Genomic DNA, 19919 nt, shown 5'->3' with positions numbered 1-19919 from the left:
CTTTCTTTTGATAAACAAATGCTACAAATGTAATATATATTTTTAGCAATTATTCAAACCACAACTAATAAGTACTTCAAAGGTCTATATATCTCAATAAAACCCCCGCTACAAAATGATCTCAGATTCTATATTCTATCCAACAACCAATTGAAAACTTTCTGAACACTCAAGTATTACCTTTTAATTGGATTAGGAAAACATAAATAAATTAAACTCTTGAAATGAGAGATAAAAAATGAGATAAAAAACCTGCATAAATTAAAGCCAATTAGTTAAAAACCCTTTATCTTTTAAAGCCACAATTAAGGGTCACGCATGACCTCATTACAGACAAAGAACCAAAATAATATGGTATTTTAAATGATATATACTTTCAATTCACTTGGAAAACTCTGTCAATAATTATTTTTTGTAAAATTCCCAAATGTTATGACAACTTCCTGGAACTATGTTGTTGGATATCGAAGAATATCGGCAAGGATAATCCTTAGATCCTGTCGCAGTCCATTCAAGGTCAGTTTAATCGACAAACGAAAAAAAAGATCGATAGTTTAGCGGTTGATTGAGATTGAGTTCAATTGATGGTGATTGCCAACAATAACGCACAACAATCTTTGTTTCCTATTTTATTATTATTCTTTTTTTGGACAATAGAGCTGCCACACGCGTCCAACTGCGACACTGACTTTGAAATACCTTTGCGGGACCCTCGAATCCGGGGCATATGGGTCTCACATTTCCCCCACAGGGCGGTGTCACGCAATTTAAATATGCGTCTTGTGTCGTCATGTGGCATGTTTTATTTTTATTATATCTTTTATATAACTGCACTATATAACCCGGCATATGGACTCCAGGGTATATAAGCTTATGAAGTTTGTACAACAACAAAAATCTTGTATAAATTTCAAAGGAAAACATGTTTTTTTATAAATTATAATTCTGAAAATGTAAACATGAATTATTTCGTTGCCTACTTTTAAGGGCCATAGGGAGTCTAATGGCCTTAAAGAGGGAAATTTTACCGTTATTTTGCATATAATAACATAAAAAAATAAGCTTTAATTTGGTGGAAATTCATTAAAATATTAAAAATAATTTTTTAAAAAAACAGCGCCCTCCTCCTCGATTCTCATAGGTTGCACTTAAGCAGGCCTGAAAAGTCGGAAAATTAGTTTTTTTTTTGTGTGATTTTTGTTGTGATTTTTATTGTGATTTTTATCGCGATTTTTTCTGTGATTTTTGTTGTGATTTTTGTTGTTGTAATTTTTAATAAACAGCGCCCTCCTCCTCGATTCTCATAGGTTGCACTTAAGCAGCCCTGAAAAATCGGAAAAATAATTAATTAATTGTTTTAATTTTTGTTGTTTTTTTTGTAATTGGTTTTTTATTGTTGTAATTCTTTAATTATTGCCATTTTTGTTGTAATGTTTGTAGACATCAAATGGGTTGTTTTATGGCCTTGTTGTTATTGTAGTTTGTTGGTGTTTTTGTAATTTGTTGTTGTTGTAGTAATTTGTTGTTATTGTGATTTGTTGTTATTGTGATTTGTTGTTGTTGTAATTTGTTGTTGTTGTAATTTGTTGTTGTTGTAATTTGTTGTTGTTGTAATTTGTTGTTGTTGTAATTTGTTGTTGTTGTAATTTGTTGTTGTAATTTGTTGTTGTAATTTTTTTTTGTTGTAATTTTTTTTTTGTTGTAAATTTTTTTTTGTTGTAATTTTTTTTTGTTGTAATTTTTTTTTTGTTGTAATTTTTTGTTGTTGTAATTTTTGTTGTAATTTTTTTTAGTGTCATATTTTTTGTTGTAATTCTTTACAGCCAATTTTTTTTCGTATATTTTTTTTATTTCCCAAAAGTCAGCTTACCTCCCATTGCGTAGCTAGAGGCACGTGTCCACCCCATATATGGCCACAGCCCAGTGGCCACCAAGTACGGTTATTAATTAAAATAATGAGTATGCATGCCATGGGGTGAGACACCCGAGGTGGAAGGTCGGAATCCCAATAGGCTTCATTTTTTTTCTGTATTTTTATCAAGCAACAACAATAAGAGTTTAGTTGTCTAGACACTAAAAAATGTACCAAGGCCATTTAGGCTATAAATTAATTCCAGGTCTTTATATATTAAAAGTGCAGTTAAAATTTCGAAATTTTTATGTTTATTCATAAAAGGAAGTCTTTATAGACAGAACGTGACTAACTAGCTTATAAATAACAATAAATATTAGACCTTAAAAGTCTTTGTGAGACCCTTACATACTTTTCTAAAAAATAAACATAAAAGAGATACCATACCATTATACATGCATAATATAAAGCATGTATGAATAACACATATACATATATATTAATATAATTTGTCGAAGGAGTCTCCCTTCTTTTATTTTTTGAAACGGGCACGTCCTGGTCGTTGAGTAAGTTATGCCAAAAGTCAAAATCTGCACAAGTGTGGGTGAACAAGGCACTTGAAAAAAATTGTATATAATTTATAAATATATTTCTCTCTCTTAAAAATATTTTATCCATAATTTTAAGACCTATCTTAAAGCTTAATTTTATTATTATTTAATTATTTATTAAAACCCTTAAACCACTTTGCTTACAGTGTCCTGTACGCCGAATCTAACCTCACAATGTTGGAATCAACAGTTGGTCCGTCAGGACAACAAAGGAAAATTCACTGTGGGGGAGGAAAATTTTCCGTTTTGGGGGGAAAAACTCTTGATTTTTACTGTGCCAGCAATTGTGCGAGAGTATTGGCATTTGGTATCTGGTATTTGGCATAAGTCACTGCCAGGCAATCGCTTAAACACACACATACACTCTTTTCTGTGGTATTAGTGTATGTCGAGTTGGTATGTGTACGTGTGTGTGTGTATATTGCGTATACGCACTGTGTTCATGGGGCGGCATTTGCCACTCAACTTCCTTTCATTGTTGCCCTCAAACCAGAAACGGCAGCATTTTTCTCATGCTTCGGCTGGGAGGATACACGAGGCTGTACACTGAAAAAAATACTTTGAGTTTTATTTAAAAATATATCAAGTTACTAATATTTTGAAGGCCTAAATAGTTGTAACTTCAACAGTAAAGCTTAAAAATAATTTATATTTTTAATATTTTAATAAATTGTATTTCTCTGAGTGTATAAACTGGGATGCTGGTCCTGCTGCCTGGAGCCTGTGTCGCCGCTTTTTGTTCTCCAGTCGCAGTTCGCATCTGGCAGCGCCCGCAAGTAGGTTACACATTTTTTTCCAGGAAAACAAACAATCCTTGGTGGTGCCTGTTGCCGAATCCCAACATCTAACATCTATACACGCCTGGCCACCAGCTCATCCATAATCTCCGGAGTAAGTGTTCCACTAAACTATAACCAGAAACGACGATTGTTGTCGATATATGACAGGGGTTTTATGTCCTTATAACCTTTGTCATTTCACGCGGATTAAGTGGGTGGTGGTGGGTCGCGGTGGGGCAGAGTGTGGTGTGTCCCCGGGTAGGTGTGTCAAGGGGGCGTGTCATTAGGCCATCATCACAAGGGGTAAGTGCGTGTGAGAGTGTGTGTGTGAGTGCAGTTAAAGTGAAAGTAAGTGAAAGCGAGCAAGGAGAAAGGAGCAGGGAGCAGCGTAGCAGGTTGCTGTTTTCCTAATTGAGTTACAGAAGAAAAAAAATATATATAAGAGTGGCCTGTTTAGGAAGCTTCACTCCTGCTATGGAAATTTGTTCTTTTTATATCGAATTTTTAATTTTATTATTTATTATAATTTTTAATTAGTTTTTAATTAAAGTTGCCTTGAATAAATGGCATTAAAAATCAATTAAAATAACTTTTAATAAGTTTTAGACTTAATATTCTTGAACTTGATGAAGCAACAGGCGGTTTTGAGTTATATTTTTTAATTATGGCTTTGTTTTTTAATAATTCTCATTAAAACATTAAAATAATCATTAAAAATTTAGTAATTACCATAATTTTAAGGCAAATAAATGTCTTAAGGCCTTAAAATCTGGCTCATACTCTTTTCAATCTAAATAAAATCCTAAAAAAAAATATAATATTTTAATATTTCCTTAAATAATACCTTTACCCCCTTTTCTTTAATCGCTTTCAGCCCTCATTAAAATACCACTCCATTATTAGAAACGCTTCGGAAAGCTGCAACGCCACCATGGAGTACAAGCTGATTGGTCCCGAGCACTACAAACAGGTCCTGGAGCACCTCCGCAAAAGCTTCTTTGCCGACGAACCGCTCAACAAGGCCGCTGGACTGTGCCAGAATGGATGCAGTAATCCCGAGCTAGAGGATCATTGCCTGGAGGCCCTACAGGATCGTATGAGTCTGATGGCCGTGGACGGGAAAGCAGCCCAGGAAGGTAAATGCAAGATTGCCGGAGTGGTCCTAAATGGTATCCTGCGGTCAGGCGACACGGCCAAGGCATTGGAGAAGCTGGAAGAGAGCTGCGATGCGGATTTCCGGAAGATCTTTGAGCTACTGCACCGGCACAACCTCAAGAACAATCTCTTCGAACACTTTAATGTAGATGCCATGTTTGATGTTCGAATCCTGTCCGTGGACTCCGGATACAGGGGCCAGGGCATAGCCAACGAGCTGGTCCGTCAGTCCCTGGCGGTGGCCAAGAAGAACGGCTTCCGTCTCCTCAAAGCCGACGCCACAGGGATCTTCTCGCAGAAGATATTCCGTTCACACGGATTCGAGGTCTTCGCTGAACAGCCATATGACAAGTATACGGATGCGGATGGAAAGATAATCCTGCCGGTAGAGGCGCCGCACATCAAGCTACAGCTGCTCTACAAACGAATCTGTAACGAGGATAAGGACCGGGAGCAGGCCCAGTAAAGAGACACCACGACTGCACTCTGGTTGGAACAATAATCTTTTGTATTTTCTACATACAGAACATAATGTATATTTTACGCATAATCTTATTGGAATGTAGTAGTCAAGGGTGGGTCGATTCGAAAAAAAAAAACAAAAATTTTAATACGGCGGAAGGAGAGATCCAAAACTAAACCAATGGAATTGATACAGGATTGTCCGTCCGTCTGTTTTGGTTAATAATTTAACTTTCAGTCTAATAACCATTGAACACATATTTTGGAACATTAAAGGACAATAATTTTGAATGAATAATAAAATACATTTAAATTTGGCATTTTTATAAAAAAAAAAACCCTTTGCCCTTCCAGACAAAAGTAAAACCTAATGATAAAATCGATCGACCTTCTCCAATTTGGAAAGCTGCCTGGCTGCTTTATATAAGTCGTTTGTAATTGTCGTTTTTGTGTTTTTTTTTAATGGGGACCAACTGCTAGCAATACCTTAATAAAGTACACTGTTGTGCCAAAGTTAACCAAGCAGCAAGCAGTTCTCAACCGCATTCCCATTCCATCGACACCCGCCTCTCTAACACCATCTAACAAACTAATATCACAAAGCGCAGATTCCATTCCTCTGGTTATCCTTCTCTGGCAACCTGGCGACGGCAGGTACTATATATATTGCTGGGAGCCCTGGCTAGACCAGCTCCTGTTATAATTGCTTCTTCAGTTTAATCGGTTGTGGGCGCCTTTTTCTCATAGATGAAGATGATGTCCTCGTCGGTGCCGTAAGCACGCCTGGCCGTGTCCATAGATTCCACCAGACAGCGACAGATGTCTGCCAGAAGAGAAATTATATTAAAATCAATGAGGTTGAGGGGTTAGGGCTATTCCAATACTCACGGCCGTCATGGACCTCGGGGTTGTGGTAGAAGAGCTTCTGGGCGGCCATGTCGTAGCCACACAAGACCACATAGTGACCAGCATAGCTTTTATTTGGATCCGGCAAGCGTGTGTTTCGGGCAATACAATTTATATGAAAACAGCTTTTTTTTTCAAGGAAACATGTCGTGGACAGGAGTCAGGGATTAGGAGTTATGGCATGCATGAGGATGGAGGTTAGGATACAACAAAAAAAACTAAAGCTTACCCGAACTTTTCCAGGACATTACGCTTGCATACTTCACATGTCAGCAAGGAGGCATTGGTCAGGAGGATAACCGGACCGTGACGAGCCAAATGACGCAGGATGACCTCCATGCCGACTGTGCGCTGTTCTACCCGAAGGCCATGCGCCCGGGCGTCCTTGAACTTGCGCGTGACGCGACGCTCGTCCTTGTCAATGATCTTGGAGTAGTAGGTGTGCTGGGCGTAGTTCGGATCGATGCCCAGTGTTTGGGTGAAGTATTCGTGGCGCACCTGGTAGCGTAGCAGCAGGTAGCATAGGTCAATTGTCCAGGTGCTTGATCCGAAGCCCTCGTCATTACACACAGTCTCGAAATTGTTGAGGAACTCCTCACGCTGCTGTGTTCCCAGGACCATAATGATACAGGATAAGCCGCAGTCCCAGTTATAGCGCTGCTGGTAGTGCGTCAGATTGTAGTGCTTACTCGGTGGTAGACCGTTCATCCTTGCGGTTGTATCCTTGGGCCCGTGGTCCTGTACCAGCTGATGCTGTTTAATTTTGACGTCCAGTTGGGGGAATGTTTTTATTTTTCCTTGGGGTTGTTATTTTATTTTGACTGTGTGCCCGTAGGCGCTGCAGTCAGAAATCTTAAAGTATTAAACTTTTCAAGCTTTTTTATATTTAAAAATTTTAAATTTTATAAATAACATCATTTTTTTAAAGAATTATATTTGAAAATGTCATTTTATATAATCATTAATCATTTTATTCAAACATACCGTCGACTATCGACCCTAAACTCCAGTTCAGAAAACAACAAAATGGCTTTTAAGAAGAGCTTCTATCGAATAGCTACTAGAAAACTTGAAAAGCTTTAGAAAATAATTCCAAAAACTATTTAAAATTGATTTAATAAGTTTTTATAATTTTGAAATCCATTACGGGTCGTGGTATTTCAACGCCACGTCCGTAACGGTCTCATTAGCGTGGTGGACACGCGTGTCTGGATTTTAACCACCGCGCCCAAACGGTCACACTTTTACTGCAATTTATTTTATTTTCACGTGTGGCAAGAAACGCGAGCCCCCTAAATACACCAAACCAAACAAACCGATCAGCTTAGGCGGTGCCAAACGTATCGAAGGCATAACAATTAAAATAAATCAAGCCAATAATCTAATCCTATCGGCCAGGATATCGCCATTAGCGTTCCTCCGGCCGGAAGAAGAAGAAGCACGTGTGCGGCGCGGAAAGGGTGAAATTTTTTTTTGCAAGAAAATCACCAAAATTGGAGCCATCAAACATAATTTGTAATCTTTAGAAGTTTAAAGGCAAATAGAAGACGATGGTGCCAATTGGAGCCGTGCATGGCGGCCATCCCGGCGTGGTGCATCCACCGCCGCAGCCAATGCCCACGGCGCCCACCGGTCCCAATACATTGCAGCCAAGCTCGGTAGCTGCTGGTGTCAACACAAATGCCAACACCAGTGCGTCGTCCAACAAGGGATCTCTGTCGGTGAAGCCCAACTATATGCTCAAGTTCACCCTTGCCGGGCACACAAAGGCGGTGTCGGCAGTCAAGTTCAGTCCCAACGGCGAGTGGCTTGCCAGTTCATGTAAGTAGCCAGTAAATGTGCTTATATGCAGTTAAAATAATCACAATTACTTCTAGCTGCTGATAAACTGATCAAAATCTGGGGCGCTTACGATGGCAAATTTGAGAAGACCATTTCGGGTCACAAACTGGGCATCAGCGATGTAGCCTGGAGCTCGGATTCCCGCCTACTGGTTAGCGGTAGTGATGATAAAACCCTGAAAGTCTGGGAGCTGAGCACTGGCAAAAGTCTGAAGACTTTAAAGGGTCACAGCAATTACGTCTTCTGCTGCAATTTCAATCCGCAATCGAACCTTATCGTTTCGGGCAGCTTTGATGAGAGCGTCCGAATCTGGGATGTACGGACGGGCAAATGCCTGAAGACCCTCCCCGCCCACTCTGATCCAGTGTCCGCGGTGCACTTCAATCGAGATGGCTCACTGATTGTGAGCAGCAGCTACGATGGTTTGTGCCGTATCTGGGATACCGCCAGTGGGCAGTGCCTGAAGACCCTCATCGACGACGACAATCCGCCAGTTAGTTTCGTCAAATTCTCGCCCAACGGCAAGTACATCCTGGCGGCCACGCTGGACAACACCCTGAAGCTGTGGGACTACTCCAAGGGCAAGTGCCTGAAGACGTATACTGGACACAAGAACGAAAAGTACTGCATCTTTGCCAACTTTTCGGTTACGGGTGGAAAGGTAAGTGATTGAAGAAACTTAACTTTCTTTTTCTAGCTTAGCCTAACATGCCGTTTTCAGTGGATTGTGAGCGGTAGTGAGGACTGTATGGTATACATTTGGAATCTGCAAAGCAAGGAGGTTGTGCAGAAGCTACAGGGACACACAGACACCGTTCTGTGCACCGCCTGCCATCCCACGGAGAACATCATCGCCTCGGCGGCGCTTGAGAACGACAAGACCATCAAGTTGTGGAAGTCGGATACATAGATGGCTGGTATCCAGCTGGTATACAGATGAGCAGGAACAAGAGAGTAATAAGCAGCCGTAGCAGCTAAAAGTAAACACACATACATTTCTTGAATAATCTAATTTTAACAAACAAAAACTTTCTAATTTTAATACCTTAATTTTTTTTTTTTATATTTCATATTTAATCGTCACACCCTTTAAGTCAGAGTCTTATCTTTTAATCGCAATTTAAAACTCACATTCTAAGACAAACGATGGGCATGCCTTGCCTTATGACCATTATGATACATACACACTATAAAAAGGTAAAAAACTACAAAAAACAACAAAAAAAAACTTGCAAAAAAAAACAATTTAAAAGTTAAATAATGTATAAATATATTTATTAGCCTAATACATTGGCGACAAAATTGTGAAAAAAAATTCCCAGAAAAAAAACAAAACAAGAAATATTTCTTTGTAACCTTTGCCACAAAAGCCCCGCCCTCAAAATTATGATCTTCTGGTGTCGAGAAACCTAAATTTAAGAAAACTCACACGCAAACAAAAATGTTTTTCTGGTTTTCACAAACCAGAGAGTACAAGAAAGAATATATATAAAATACGAAATGTAAATTTTAAATAAAACGATATGTCCTTAATGACGCTTAGCTACGATTGGTAAGTGAGCGTTTTGCGAGGGTAGTCATATATTTGTAAAAAATTTCTTTTCTGATTTTCTGGGAAATAGATATATTTTTGTGGCGCTTCTTTTTAAATCTGTTTCTATATCTTAAAAATACTATTATCGATTTTCGATTAAAAATTAACCAATACTAATTATCGATAAGTAACGCGCTAAGAACAAAATTGAGCGCCAACTGGCCACATTGCGGGGCAGCAGCGGTTAAAATATTAATCAGAAAAAGTCGACAAAAACGTTGTAACGGTCAATCGCTTGGGGCTGATTCTGCATTCTAAGCCATGATGTGCGCGCGTATCAACGACACCGCAAACGCCCAGTCCTCAAAGTGAATTGGCAATTGCATTATTATTATTTTTTTTTTGATTACCAACCGCCTCACACTTACATTAATCACCCACACACACACAGCCAGTCATACACGCGACGCATAGTGAAAAATTGCAATAAAAAAAAAAAAAAGCGTCTACAAGGAAATAGCCGTGTGGGAAAATCGATAGATTTTCAGCCGCCGTTTAAATTGTGTTGGTTCCCAGCATTAATTCATTGTGCTTTCAACGATCTGTCGGTGTTTAGTTGATATTCTGAAAAAATATATAAGTGTTTTTTTTTTACTGCTGGTGCAAAGTACGCTCTCCGAAATTGGCAAGAGCGGTCAACCGGTGAAGAGAGGTGAACATAAAACCAAAAAAAAAAAAAAGTGTAAAAACGGGGAGCCGATGAGGAAAAATTAGCAAAGCACTACATTTATAAATATATGTATATTTCATACAAATATCGCAAATATTAATGAACCTGTGCTACTGCGGCGGCGGCGGCGGTGGCGGTGATACAAACAACAACAACAACAACAGAGCGAAACAGCATTGACAAAAATTTCTAATACGAAAAAAAAAATACAAAAATAAACCAAACAAATCGGCGCCGCTGGCAACAAGAAGAGTATCACCCTGGCCCAAAGGAACCCCATCTCACACACGGGCGAGAGAGCCAGAGAGAGAGAGTGCTGGTGGTAACACGCGGGAGAGCGGCAAGATTGAAAGAGAGCGACGAACGCATCTTGAGACCGCGTCATCGATATATATCTTCTATATCTTCAATTGTTTACACGAGTTTGTATAATTTTCGCGGCAGCAGCGGCACACCCAACGGCCCAAAAGGGAACAAGGAAAACAGAGAGAGAGAGAGAGCAAGTGAGAGAGAAGCCCAAGAAGGAAAAACAGGCAACTTCCTTCTCCTCTTCTCCCCCCCTCCTGCTGGCACTTCCACTTCCTTCCTCCCACTCCCGGCTGGCATGGAGAGCATGGTAAGTGGATCGAACAAATCCAGTTAACGCACCACCCCAAACCCCACCCCCACCCCACCACCTTTTGGTTTGTCTACGCCCTTGGTCTGCCCATTAGCACATTTTGGTTGTGTGTCGCCGATTGTTATTGTTGTTGTTGTTGTCCTGCCTCGCATTGTCTGATTCGAACAGTGGAGGTCACCGCACTAAGGTCAGCCAAAAAATTTTGTCAATGATCTTGTACTTAGGTAGAGGTACTATATGGAAATTGGGGTTATTTTTTGAAATTTCTTTGATCTGAGGGGGTAGATCTTTGTTGTTAGATCGCAAATAGTTGGTTTTTAAATTAAAAAATTGTTTTTTTTTTATTATATATAAAGCATAATAAAAAAAACTATATATTTATGGTTTGAAACTTCATTAGTTGTATTTTTTAAAAGAAATTAGTACAAAATCTACTATATTTTATACAAATTTGCTCTTAAGTTGCTCTTTTTAAGTTAAATTACTGTAATGTTTCTTTAAATTATATCTTTTGAATTGAATAATTACAAAATTAAATATATAGCCGATCTTTTTCAAATTTTCTATATATTATTAAAGAATTTACGCTTAATTTAAATTGCGCGAGTCTTTACAGTTTAGTTATAGCAACTAAAGACCTTAAGCTTTTTTTAAATTAAAAAATAGTTTACTTTCTTAAAAACATATTTTTTTTTGTAATATTTTCTTAAGAACGGCATAGTTTTCAGTATTAATTTTGGTCTCTTCCCCTCCTTTCTTTTAGGTTCTTCTTAAATCATGTTGATTCTTGTTTAATAATGTTCGTTTTCATTAAGGTTAATAATGGTTCTTGTTTAATCATGAAAGATCTTACTTATTAGTATAAAAATATTAAAATATTAAAGTATTTGTAGACCTTTTTTCAAGATCAGGTTTAAGTTCAGGTTAAAACTCGTTGTTGTTGAAAATTAAAAATAAAAACTAACTAGTTTTGGGTATAAATAGTATTCTATTATTTTGTCTATTATTATTTTTATTATTCCTATAAACTATACCCTAATAGACCTCCCTTGGCTTCAAAAAGAATTCCCCAATTTCCACCCAAAACCCACTTCTAAAAAAAGTGAAAGTATCTATCTCTCTACCCATCACTGTATATTTTTTTGAGCAAAGATCGCGTGTTTGTTTTCCATTGTTGGTTTGTTTTTTTTCTTTCTTTTTCTGTTTTTTTTTTTTATATTACTTTTCCCGTGTGTGGGTCGACAATTGTGACCTGTTAACTTGGAAAGTTACCCGGGAATCTCGTGACTTTCGACTGCATTTAACATTCATAGCCAGTGGGCTAATGTCCTTGGGCAAGGGTTTCCCCAAATGACCCCTTTTTTTGGTCAGACACTCCCTAGATGGCGGTACAGTTGCCACACAAAAGAAAAGAAAATAAAAGAAAAATGAAAGGAAAAGTCAACATCATATTACAGGATGTTTGTTCTCGAAAGTCACACAATGTGTTCGAAAAAAGAAACATTGTATCTTTGTATCTTTTGGTAAACATCTTGGCTAACAAGAAGAAAAAAAAAACCTTAAAAATAAAACAAAAATCTACAAAAAAAAGAAACAATTATGATTAAGTTTTGATTAGTAATTAGTTAGTAATTAATTAGTAATTATATGAAAAACATATAAAACTTTAATGATTCATTTTTATTACTTTAATGTGTGGACAGTGCGACTTAATATTTAATTTTTGTTTTTATTTTTTTTTGTTTTTTTTTTTGGGAGGAGGGGACATTAAACTGATTGCGAGCTCTGCCGGCGCTTATCTACTAACAGATACAGATACATATACATATACATATACATATATAGAGGCAGCGGCGGATGCACAGATATAGCTATAGCTATATAGCGATGTGGGTTGGCCGTCGGTGTTTGCTCAACCCAGTCTGATAAGCACTATAGCCCTACTCCTCCACCTATATTAGCTCTCGGAAAGTGCTCTAGAATCTGGCCTGGAATGGCAGACAACAGGACTATTGATTATATAATCATTGGTATATAGACAGGATATCTTATCCATGACGACACTTTCTTAAATGTCCATATGATGAGTGCTCGATGAGTGCACATGCTCGGACATTAGTCACCACCACCCCAGTAGACCCTGCACTCGGACATGGACTTGGGGACTATGATTCAATATATATATATTATATATACTATATTATATAAGACTCTGATAAGACTTGTTTCTGATATAAAAATAATAATTCTTTAAAGTTCTTTTTCAACGTCACTTGTGAGAAGTGATAGAAGTAGCCATTATCAGGCAGGGTTCTTGGTACTCCAATGTGGAAGATCTGCGGTGGGTGAGTGGGTGGATGGGCGGTTGGGTGGCTCTGCGCTTAGTGTATAGCACTGGCGGTGTTGGTACTGATTGCGTTCTACACTTGATAACGTATTTAATTTATTATTATGACGGCGACACCGAAGTCACAAACACAATCATATACACATATATATATATATAGAGAGAGACCCTAGACCACAAGTACATACAGGTATTATTATTATTATTATTATGGGGAGGTGGTGTAGGTAGGTGGTTGTGCTTTCGGGCAGTTTTTTAATGGAGCTTAGTGTACCGGCGACCGTCTTCGGAGTTCGAAGCACGAGAGGAAAATTACAAAAAAAAAATAAAAATAAACGTGCCGGGAATATAAATATATATATATAATAATTATAATGAACTGGTAATAATAAAAAAAAAAAAATCAAAATCAAAGTGATTTATATATTTGCATATTATTGCAATAGTTTTTATTTATTTATTTTTTTTCAAGTGTAGGGATTTCCCATTTGCCCTGTTGGACTTTGACATTGAATGCCTCTGCCTGTGTAGTATTACCTTAATTGACTTCTAGGCTAATTAATGGACAGTTGTGGGTTGAAAGGGTTGCGAACTTATAGTACTATATATTGTATATGAACTATTTGGATCTAGAAGGAACCTTCTAACCAGTTTCTCAAGTGTTATGTGATGTGTTTAATGAGTCAGGTGCTGAGCAAGTACTAAAAACGATTAGATTCTACCTGCACTTGGAAACCTCTCCAGTAACAATGACTATCGGCTGGGAAGTAGTTTGTAAATCTAAACTATGGATAAGATTAATCCGATGGAGTCATGATTATAATTTTTTATTCTCAAACTTAATTAATGACCAACCAACCAACTAACCATCTATCTAGTGCATTGTTTACACTTTCGATCTTCAACTTTAAAGGTTTAAATCCATTGTTGTTGCAATCACTAGAGCGTTGCAAAAAAAAAAATTTTAAAAAATAAACAAAAGCCAGTCAGGCAGTTCGAAATTATTGCATCTAACCGATTTGTGTGTTGTTTATATAAGAGAGAGTTTGGTGGGGGCGGAGGAAGAGACCGGTTAACCAAGTTCATTACGCCCCCCAGACGCGTAACCCCCACTGGAATTGTCGTTGAACCTCCTCCTCCTTCCTCCCTAACCAGACTATCTACCAGGTCGGCCCAAGTGATTCATTCAATGAACTGAAATCTTGATCGGAAATAAAAAGGGAAATCCGGGGGAATGGTTGACGCTTCTCTCGGAATCACTCTCAGAACCTGGAAAGCTGATAACGATGGAGTCAATGGCATCTTATTATTAGTCATTCATTCGAATGGGGATTAATGTATGGCTCTGTATGTATGGTGGGAATAGATAAAGCCGACCTGTCGTCTGTCTCTAGAGCTTGTATCTAGGATTTCGCATTTCTTGAAGGCCGTCGCTTATCGGCTTCCAGATTGTAAATACTGTACTCATTGAAACGTACGCAAGTTTCTATAAAATAGTCGTCTCCACGTGAATAGCCTCTTATCGGAGACCGAAACGAATGGAAAACAGTGGGGACTCTTTATGAGAATCTCTACAGGGGGAATAGGGATAATAATTCGATTAATTCGATAAGAAATGCGATAGGATTATGTTTTTTAACAGAAATCTTATACTCAAGGGGGTAAAATCATGAGTTTGGAGACATTAGAATCTCTAATTTATTAAAAACTATTCAAATATTGCATAAAGAATAAAACAATTCGATTATTTCGATAAAAAGTCATTAATAAAATTTACTTTCAACTTAAAAACTAGGTTTTTTGAAACAAATCTCATACTTAGAGTGACAAAAACATGATTTTAGAGACGTTAGCAACTTTAAATCATAAAGAATTATTTAAATATTGCATAGAGTATATAAAAATTCGATAACTTCGATAACCAGATTTAAATATCAATAAAAAAACCGTGTTTATTAAACCAATCTTCGACTTAAAAAGGTAATAAACTGTAACAGAAACCCGAATTCATAAAAAACCTTTAAAAAAACATCAAAGAGGATATAAATATTCGATAATTTCGATAACTAGAGTCAAATAACATGAAATTTATTATTCAAAAAGTGTTTATTTAAGAAATCTGAGACTATATTGAGAAATAAAATCATTCGCCAGGCTTAACAAACCTTTATTTCTTAAAAACTATACAAAAGTTCCCTAGAATATGAATTATATCGATTATTTCGATAAAAAATGGCCTTAAAGGTCTTAAAATTCAAATGAAAAACTTTATTTTTATAAAAAATCTTAAACTTAATGAGGAAATAAACTATAAACCCTATGAGAAATCCTAATTTATAAAGAACTATTAACCATATCGATAATTTCGATAAAAAGTGATTAATGGCCTTAAAGTTCAAATGAAAAACTTTATTTATATAAAAAATCGTAAACTTAATGAGGAAATAAACTATAAACCCTATGAGAAATCCTAATTTATAAAGAACTATTAACCATATCGATAATTTCGATAAAAAGTGATTAATGGCCTTAAAATTCAAGTTAAAAAAAAAACTGCAAACCAACAAGTATTGGAGGAGTCGTGTTTCTGTTTGTAATTCGAAGAGCTACTAGCCAGAGCCCTTTTCTGTGCTATGATATCTATCTGATATCGATATCTTCGATATCATTTCGTTTCCTGCTTAATAGGCAAGTGCCAGGCCAGTGCCGATACTAAACGATAAGGTTCCCCTCAATAAACATTTTACTGTGGCCACTTGAAGTTCTTCTAAGAATACTATGTATATATAGTGTCTATATGTAGTATAGCCACTTTGGGGTTTAGGTTCCAAGAAATGCAAGCAAATGCGAATTGCTAAACATTCCATTGTTACGTAGTCGCGATTCCAAACTCTCGATTATGATATCAATTGGTTGCCTGCCCAGCCCCGTTGAGGGCTCCCCTCCCAGTAGAGAGACGTACATACTCCCAGTAGTACACCCCCGGTACTACTCCCCCATTGGCTGTGGACTAAATCGATATTATATGGGTGGTGTCGCCATGAAAAATGGGCCATGCATGCTAGTAATCTTTATGCCAGCGATGTGAATACGCCCGTATTATTATTATTATTATTATTATTATGAATCTTATATCATTCCCTTGAGAACCTTTCCTCCCGCAGAATTTTGAAATGGAATGGAATTTTTTCGATCTAGGGGTATAGATATTCATAAAAATAAAAAAAATATTTTAATTGGTAGTGGAATCTATACTAAAGATCATAATAATATTAATAGACCCGGGTTGGCATTTGAACTCTCGGTGAGTGCCTCAATTGGCCAAACAATTATACGCTTCAGAAGCTAATGGAAAAATTTCTAAAAGGGGGGGTAGTGGTTATATGATCAATATTTATGTGAAACTCAAAGCACGCGATGCTAATGATCCATCATTCCAGTTCTAATTAAATAATATCACCCTTGGGCCAGAGGTCATGACTGGCGCTAAACCAGACTAATTTTATTTTTTAATTTAAAAAAATATATATATTTTATTTTTATATTTTTAGAAATGTCTGAGGCGGAATCAGAGCTGAGAGTCTCAAATGTTAGCAAAGTGGAAGAATCCTAGTCCTAGACCATTATTGCGGAGAAGCCAGCCCAGGATTAGCAGTGATAGCCAGTGACTGGGTTAACTTCCAAACCGCAGGTATATTACTGGAAAAAAAGCTCAAAACCCGAAGGATATAAAAAGAATAAGACTCTCATCATCTAAAAAAAACGAACGAAAAATAAAAAATAAAAAATAAAAAAACGAACGAACGAACAAAAAGCCGCACACTTAAGATAGAGAAGCCATCCAGCCAGCCAGGATTTGTAATCCAGGATGAACTCCACCACAAAGCATCTGCTGCACTGCACACTGCTCATCACTGTGATAGTTACCTTCGAAGTATTCTCCGGCGGTATTAAGATCGACGAGAACTCGTTCACGATCGTCGATCCATGGACTGAATACGGCCAGGTGGCCACAGTTCTGCTGTACTTACTCCGCTTTCTGACGCTCCTCACGCTGCCCCAGGTGCTGTTCAACTTTTGCGGCCTGGTCTTCTATAATGCCTTCCCCGAGAAGGTCGTCCTCAAGGGCAGCCCCCTCCTGGCGCCCTTCATCTGCATCCGGGTGGTAACTCGCGGTGATTTTCCCGATCTGGTCAAGACCAATGTCCTGCGGAATATGAACACGTGTCTGGACACTGGGTTGGAGAATTTCCTTATTGAAGTGGTGACCGATAAGGCGGTGAATCTGGCGCAGCATCGTCGCATCCGTGAGATCGTTGTCCCCAAAGAGTACAAGACGCGTACGGGCGCCCTCTTCAAGTCCCGGGCCCTGCAATACTGCCTCGAGGATAAGGTGAATATCCTGAACGACAACGATTGGATTGTCCATCTGGATGAGGAGACTGTGCTCACCAAGAACTCGGTGCGTGGCATCATTAACTTTGTCCTCGATGGTAAGCATCCCTTCGGTCAGGGTCTGATCACGTACGCCAATGAGAATGTGGTCAACTGGCTGACGACGCTGGCGGATAGCTTCCGGGTCTCCGATGACATGGGCAAGCTACGGCTACAGTTCAAGCTCTTCCACAAACCGCTCTTCAGCTGGAAGGGCAGCTATGTGGTCACCCAGGTGGGTATCCTCAAAGAGATCTATCTCTGTCTTATGTACTAACATTAGTCCTTGTCTTGCAGGTGGCAGCTGAACGTTCCGTGTCCTTTGACAATGGCATCGATGGCTCTGTGGCCGAGGATTGCTTCTTTGCGATGCGCGCCTTCAGTCAGGGCTACACCTTCAACTTTATCGACGGCGAGATGTACGAGAAGTCCCCCTTCACCATGCTGGACTTCCTCCAGCAACGGAAGCGTTGGCTCCAAGGCATCCTGCTGGTGGTGCACTCCAAGATGATACCCTTCAAGCACAAGCTATTGCTCGGCATCAGTGTCTATTCGTGGGTGACCATGCCCTTCTCCACATCGAACATTATATTCGCTGCCGTGTATCCGATACCGTGTCCCAATCTGGTGGACTTTCTGTGCGCCTTTATAGCGGCCATTAATATCTATATGTATGTGTTTGGGGTGATCAAGTCCTTTTCGTTATATCGCTTTGGATTGTTCCGGTTTTTGGCCTGTGTCCTGGGTGCGGTGTGTACGATACCGGTGAATGTGGTGATCGAGAATGTGGCCGTCATATGGGGATTAGTGGGCAAGAAGCACAAGTTCTATGTTGTCCAAAAGGATGTACGTGTACTGGAGACAGTCTAGAAGGAGAGTCATCATCATGGAGAGCATCAAGTCATCATTATAGCCATCGTAGCATCCTCAGCAAAAAAAAAACCAAAAGAAACCAAAACAAGAATGCAAATATCGCACAATTTTTTGGCAAGGTTCAGTGTTGTCCTGTCACTATTCTGATTTACTTTATTTGTACATTTTTTTTTCTAAGGATAAGGCGACCACTCACACAATCACAACTCAAACACACACCACACACACCCTACACACCACAAAAGCGCATATATGATATTGTTGTTTCGTTCTAAAAATCCATTTCATCTTAAAAAAAAATAATAATATTGCCAAAAAAAAAGAGAAAAAAATTTAAGAATAATAAATTACAAATTAAAAAAATTTAAATATTAATTTAAAAAATAAAGAAAGAACAAATGTTTTAGACAAGATCTATGAAAAAAAATGCACGCACCACACACACGCACATACACTGAAAAAAAAAAAAACAAAATTAGGGGAATCTTCACAAAGAAAAAAAAATAATAATAATAAAAAAAAAACTCTCCATTATGTGTAATTTCATTAAATATATATATAATTTTTTTGTATAGTCTGTAGTGAAAGAATTGCGCTATATTTATAAAAAAAAAAAAACAAAAAACGAAAAACAAAAATTAAGAAGAAAATATAAATATTGTATGTATATTGAGTAGAACTATTATGTATTATTATTATGATTATTTAAAATTTGTACATTAATGTATTGTAAATTGATAATCTGTTAAAACAACAACAAACACAAAAACAACAAAACGAAATAATTAAAATGAAAAATTCAAAATAATTAATTATCATTCACACCAGAGCAAGAAATATATAGAAAAAAAAAAAAGAAACAAGAATTCTAGACCTTATGTACTTACAAGCGCAATAATCGATGTACTTGTACCCAGTATCATTCACCACCCACAAGCCACCCACATGTCCTTGAAGAACAACTAAGATCCTCAGAGGATTCCAACAGTTTCGGTTTCAAGGCGCAAAAACATTTATTTTAATATTTTATTTATTGTTTTGGCCACTGAATCCATCCATCCTGGACATCCTGTGGTGGGAATGATCCTTAATATGATATCGTGATTAGCGGTAGAGGTCCTGGCATTTTTTTTCCGGGCACCAATCGAATTTCTTTGTTCTTTTTTTTTTAATATTTAATTTTTTTTTAGTTCTGTTCAAAATATTTTTTTTCTGTTTGTTTCTCTTTGTCATTCTGTTTACTGTTATTGGTGCTTTAAGAACCACGCCCACGCTCCCACACCTCAATAATTAATAAAAAAAAAAAAAGAAAGTAATAATATCCTTTGGTAGAAAAAATTTAAAATTAAGAAAGTGAATCCTGAGAGCACAACAAACACTCCCGAATCACACACCGCCCTCGCCTACACACACACAACACACACACACACATAAACTGTTATGAAAAAAGAACCAAATACAAAAACAATAAAATGTCGAAAATATAACATCCAGAGTTTCTATATCTTGGGAGATCCATAGAGTTCCTAACATCTAGTTTTCTTAAAAAAACTTTTTGAAAAAATTGGGGTTTTCCCTATAGGGCCCAGTGTGATGTCTATATCTTCCCCAACTCTCATCCGATTCTCAAGCGGAGTACCTTAAACGATTTCTATATCGATTCTCCATTATTCTGCATCAAAATCTGGCAACAAAATATTTTTTAGATTTTTTGTCCATTTTTTCTGATGGGACGCCTTGAAAATGGGGTTTTCCCCTATAGGGCCCATTCCGAT

At 37.7% G+C, this 19919-nt stretch overlaps 4 protein-coding genes across 8 annotated transcripts; 3 read left to right on the top strand and 1 right to left on the bottom strand.

Annotated features, from left to right (window-relative positions):
* The first annotated feature begins 361 nt into the window (after positions 1-361).
* Positions 362-5025, top strand: AANATL7 (Arylalkylamine N-acetyltransferase-like 7). Its single transcript, XM_017239655.3, has 2 exons — positions 362-516; positions 4117-5025. Exons 1-2 carry the CDS (start codon positions 433-435, stop codon positions 4861-4863), a joined length of 831 nt encoding a protein of 276 aa, XP_017095144.2. The 5' UTR covers positions 362-432; the 3' UTR covers positions 4864-5025.
* On the bottom strand, positions 4883-6607 carry LOC108124111 (protein GUCD1). Of its 2 annotated transcripts, none has more exons than XM_017239659.3 (3): positions 5995-6607; positions 5748-5833; positions 4883-5682 (listed from the first exon to the last, which is right to left on the bottom strand). In XM_017239659.3, exons 1-3 carry the CDS (start codon positions 6471-6473, stop codon positions 5576-5578), a joined length of 672 nt encoding a protein of 223 aa, XP_017095148.1. In that variant the 5' UTR covers positions 6474-6607; the 3' UTR covers positions 4883-5575. The 2 variants fall into 2 exon arrangements, with proteins under 2 accessions (XP_017095148.1, XP_017095147.1); XM_017239658.3 differs by having other exon boundaries at positions 5748-5890; positions 5995-6605.
* A 360-nt stretch (positions 6608-6967) lies between these two features.
* Positions 6968-9153, top strand: wds (WD repeat-containing protein wds). 3 transcript variants are annotated; one of them, XM_017239586.3, is made up of 4 exons: positions 6968-7225; positions 7292-7586; positions 7643-8268; positions 8329-9153. In XM_017239586.3, the coding sequence occupies exons 2-4, from the start codon at positions 7316-7318 to the stop codon at positions 8515-8517; spliced, it is 1086 nt and encodes a 361-aa protein (XP_017095075.1). In that variant the 5' UTR covers positions 6968-7225; positions 7292-7315; the 3' UTR covers positions 8518-9153. The 3 variants fall into 3 exon arrangements, 2 of the variants coding, with proteins under 2 accessions (XP_017095075.1, XP_017095074.1); XR_001773224.3 differs by having other exon boundaries at positions 6969-7586; positions 8329-8587; positions 8702-9153; XM_017239585.3 differs by having other exon boundaries at positions 6969-7586.
* A 195-nt stretch (positions 9154-9348) lies between these two features.
* egh (beta-1,4-mannosyltransferase egh) lies at positions 9349-19631 on the top strand. Of its 2 annotated transcripts, none has more exons than XM_017239583.3 (3): positions 9349-10487; positions 16389-17506; positions 17569-19631. In XM_017239583.3, the coding sequence occupies exons 2-3, from the start codon at positions 16706-16708 to the stop codon at positions 18139-18141; spliced, it is 1374 nt and encodes a 457-aa protein (XP_017095072.1). In that variant the 5' UTR covers positions 9349-10487; positions 16389-16705; the 3' UTR covers positions 18142-19631. The 2 variants fall into 2 exon arrangements, with proteins under 2 accessions (XP_017095072.1, XP_070133221.1); XM_070277120.1 differs by lacking the exon at positions 9349-10487 and adding an exon at positions 13117-13219.
* Positions 19632-19919: the final 288 nt, after the last annotated feature.

This window comes from Drosophila bipectinata, chromosome XL (assembly GCF_030179905.1).
Source record: "Drosophila bipectinata strain 14024-0381.07 chromosome XL, DbipHiC1v2, whole genome shotgun sequence".
Taxonomy (NCBI): Eukaryota; Metazoa; Arthropoda; class Insecta; order Diptera; family Drosophilidae; genus Drosophila; species Drosophila bipectinata.
The sequence above is the reverse complement of the archived record's forward strand: the minus strand, read 5'-3'. Positions and strand labels throughout refer to the sequence as shown.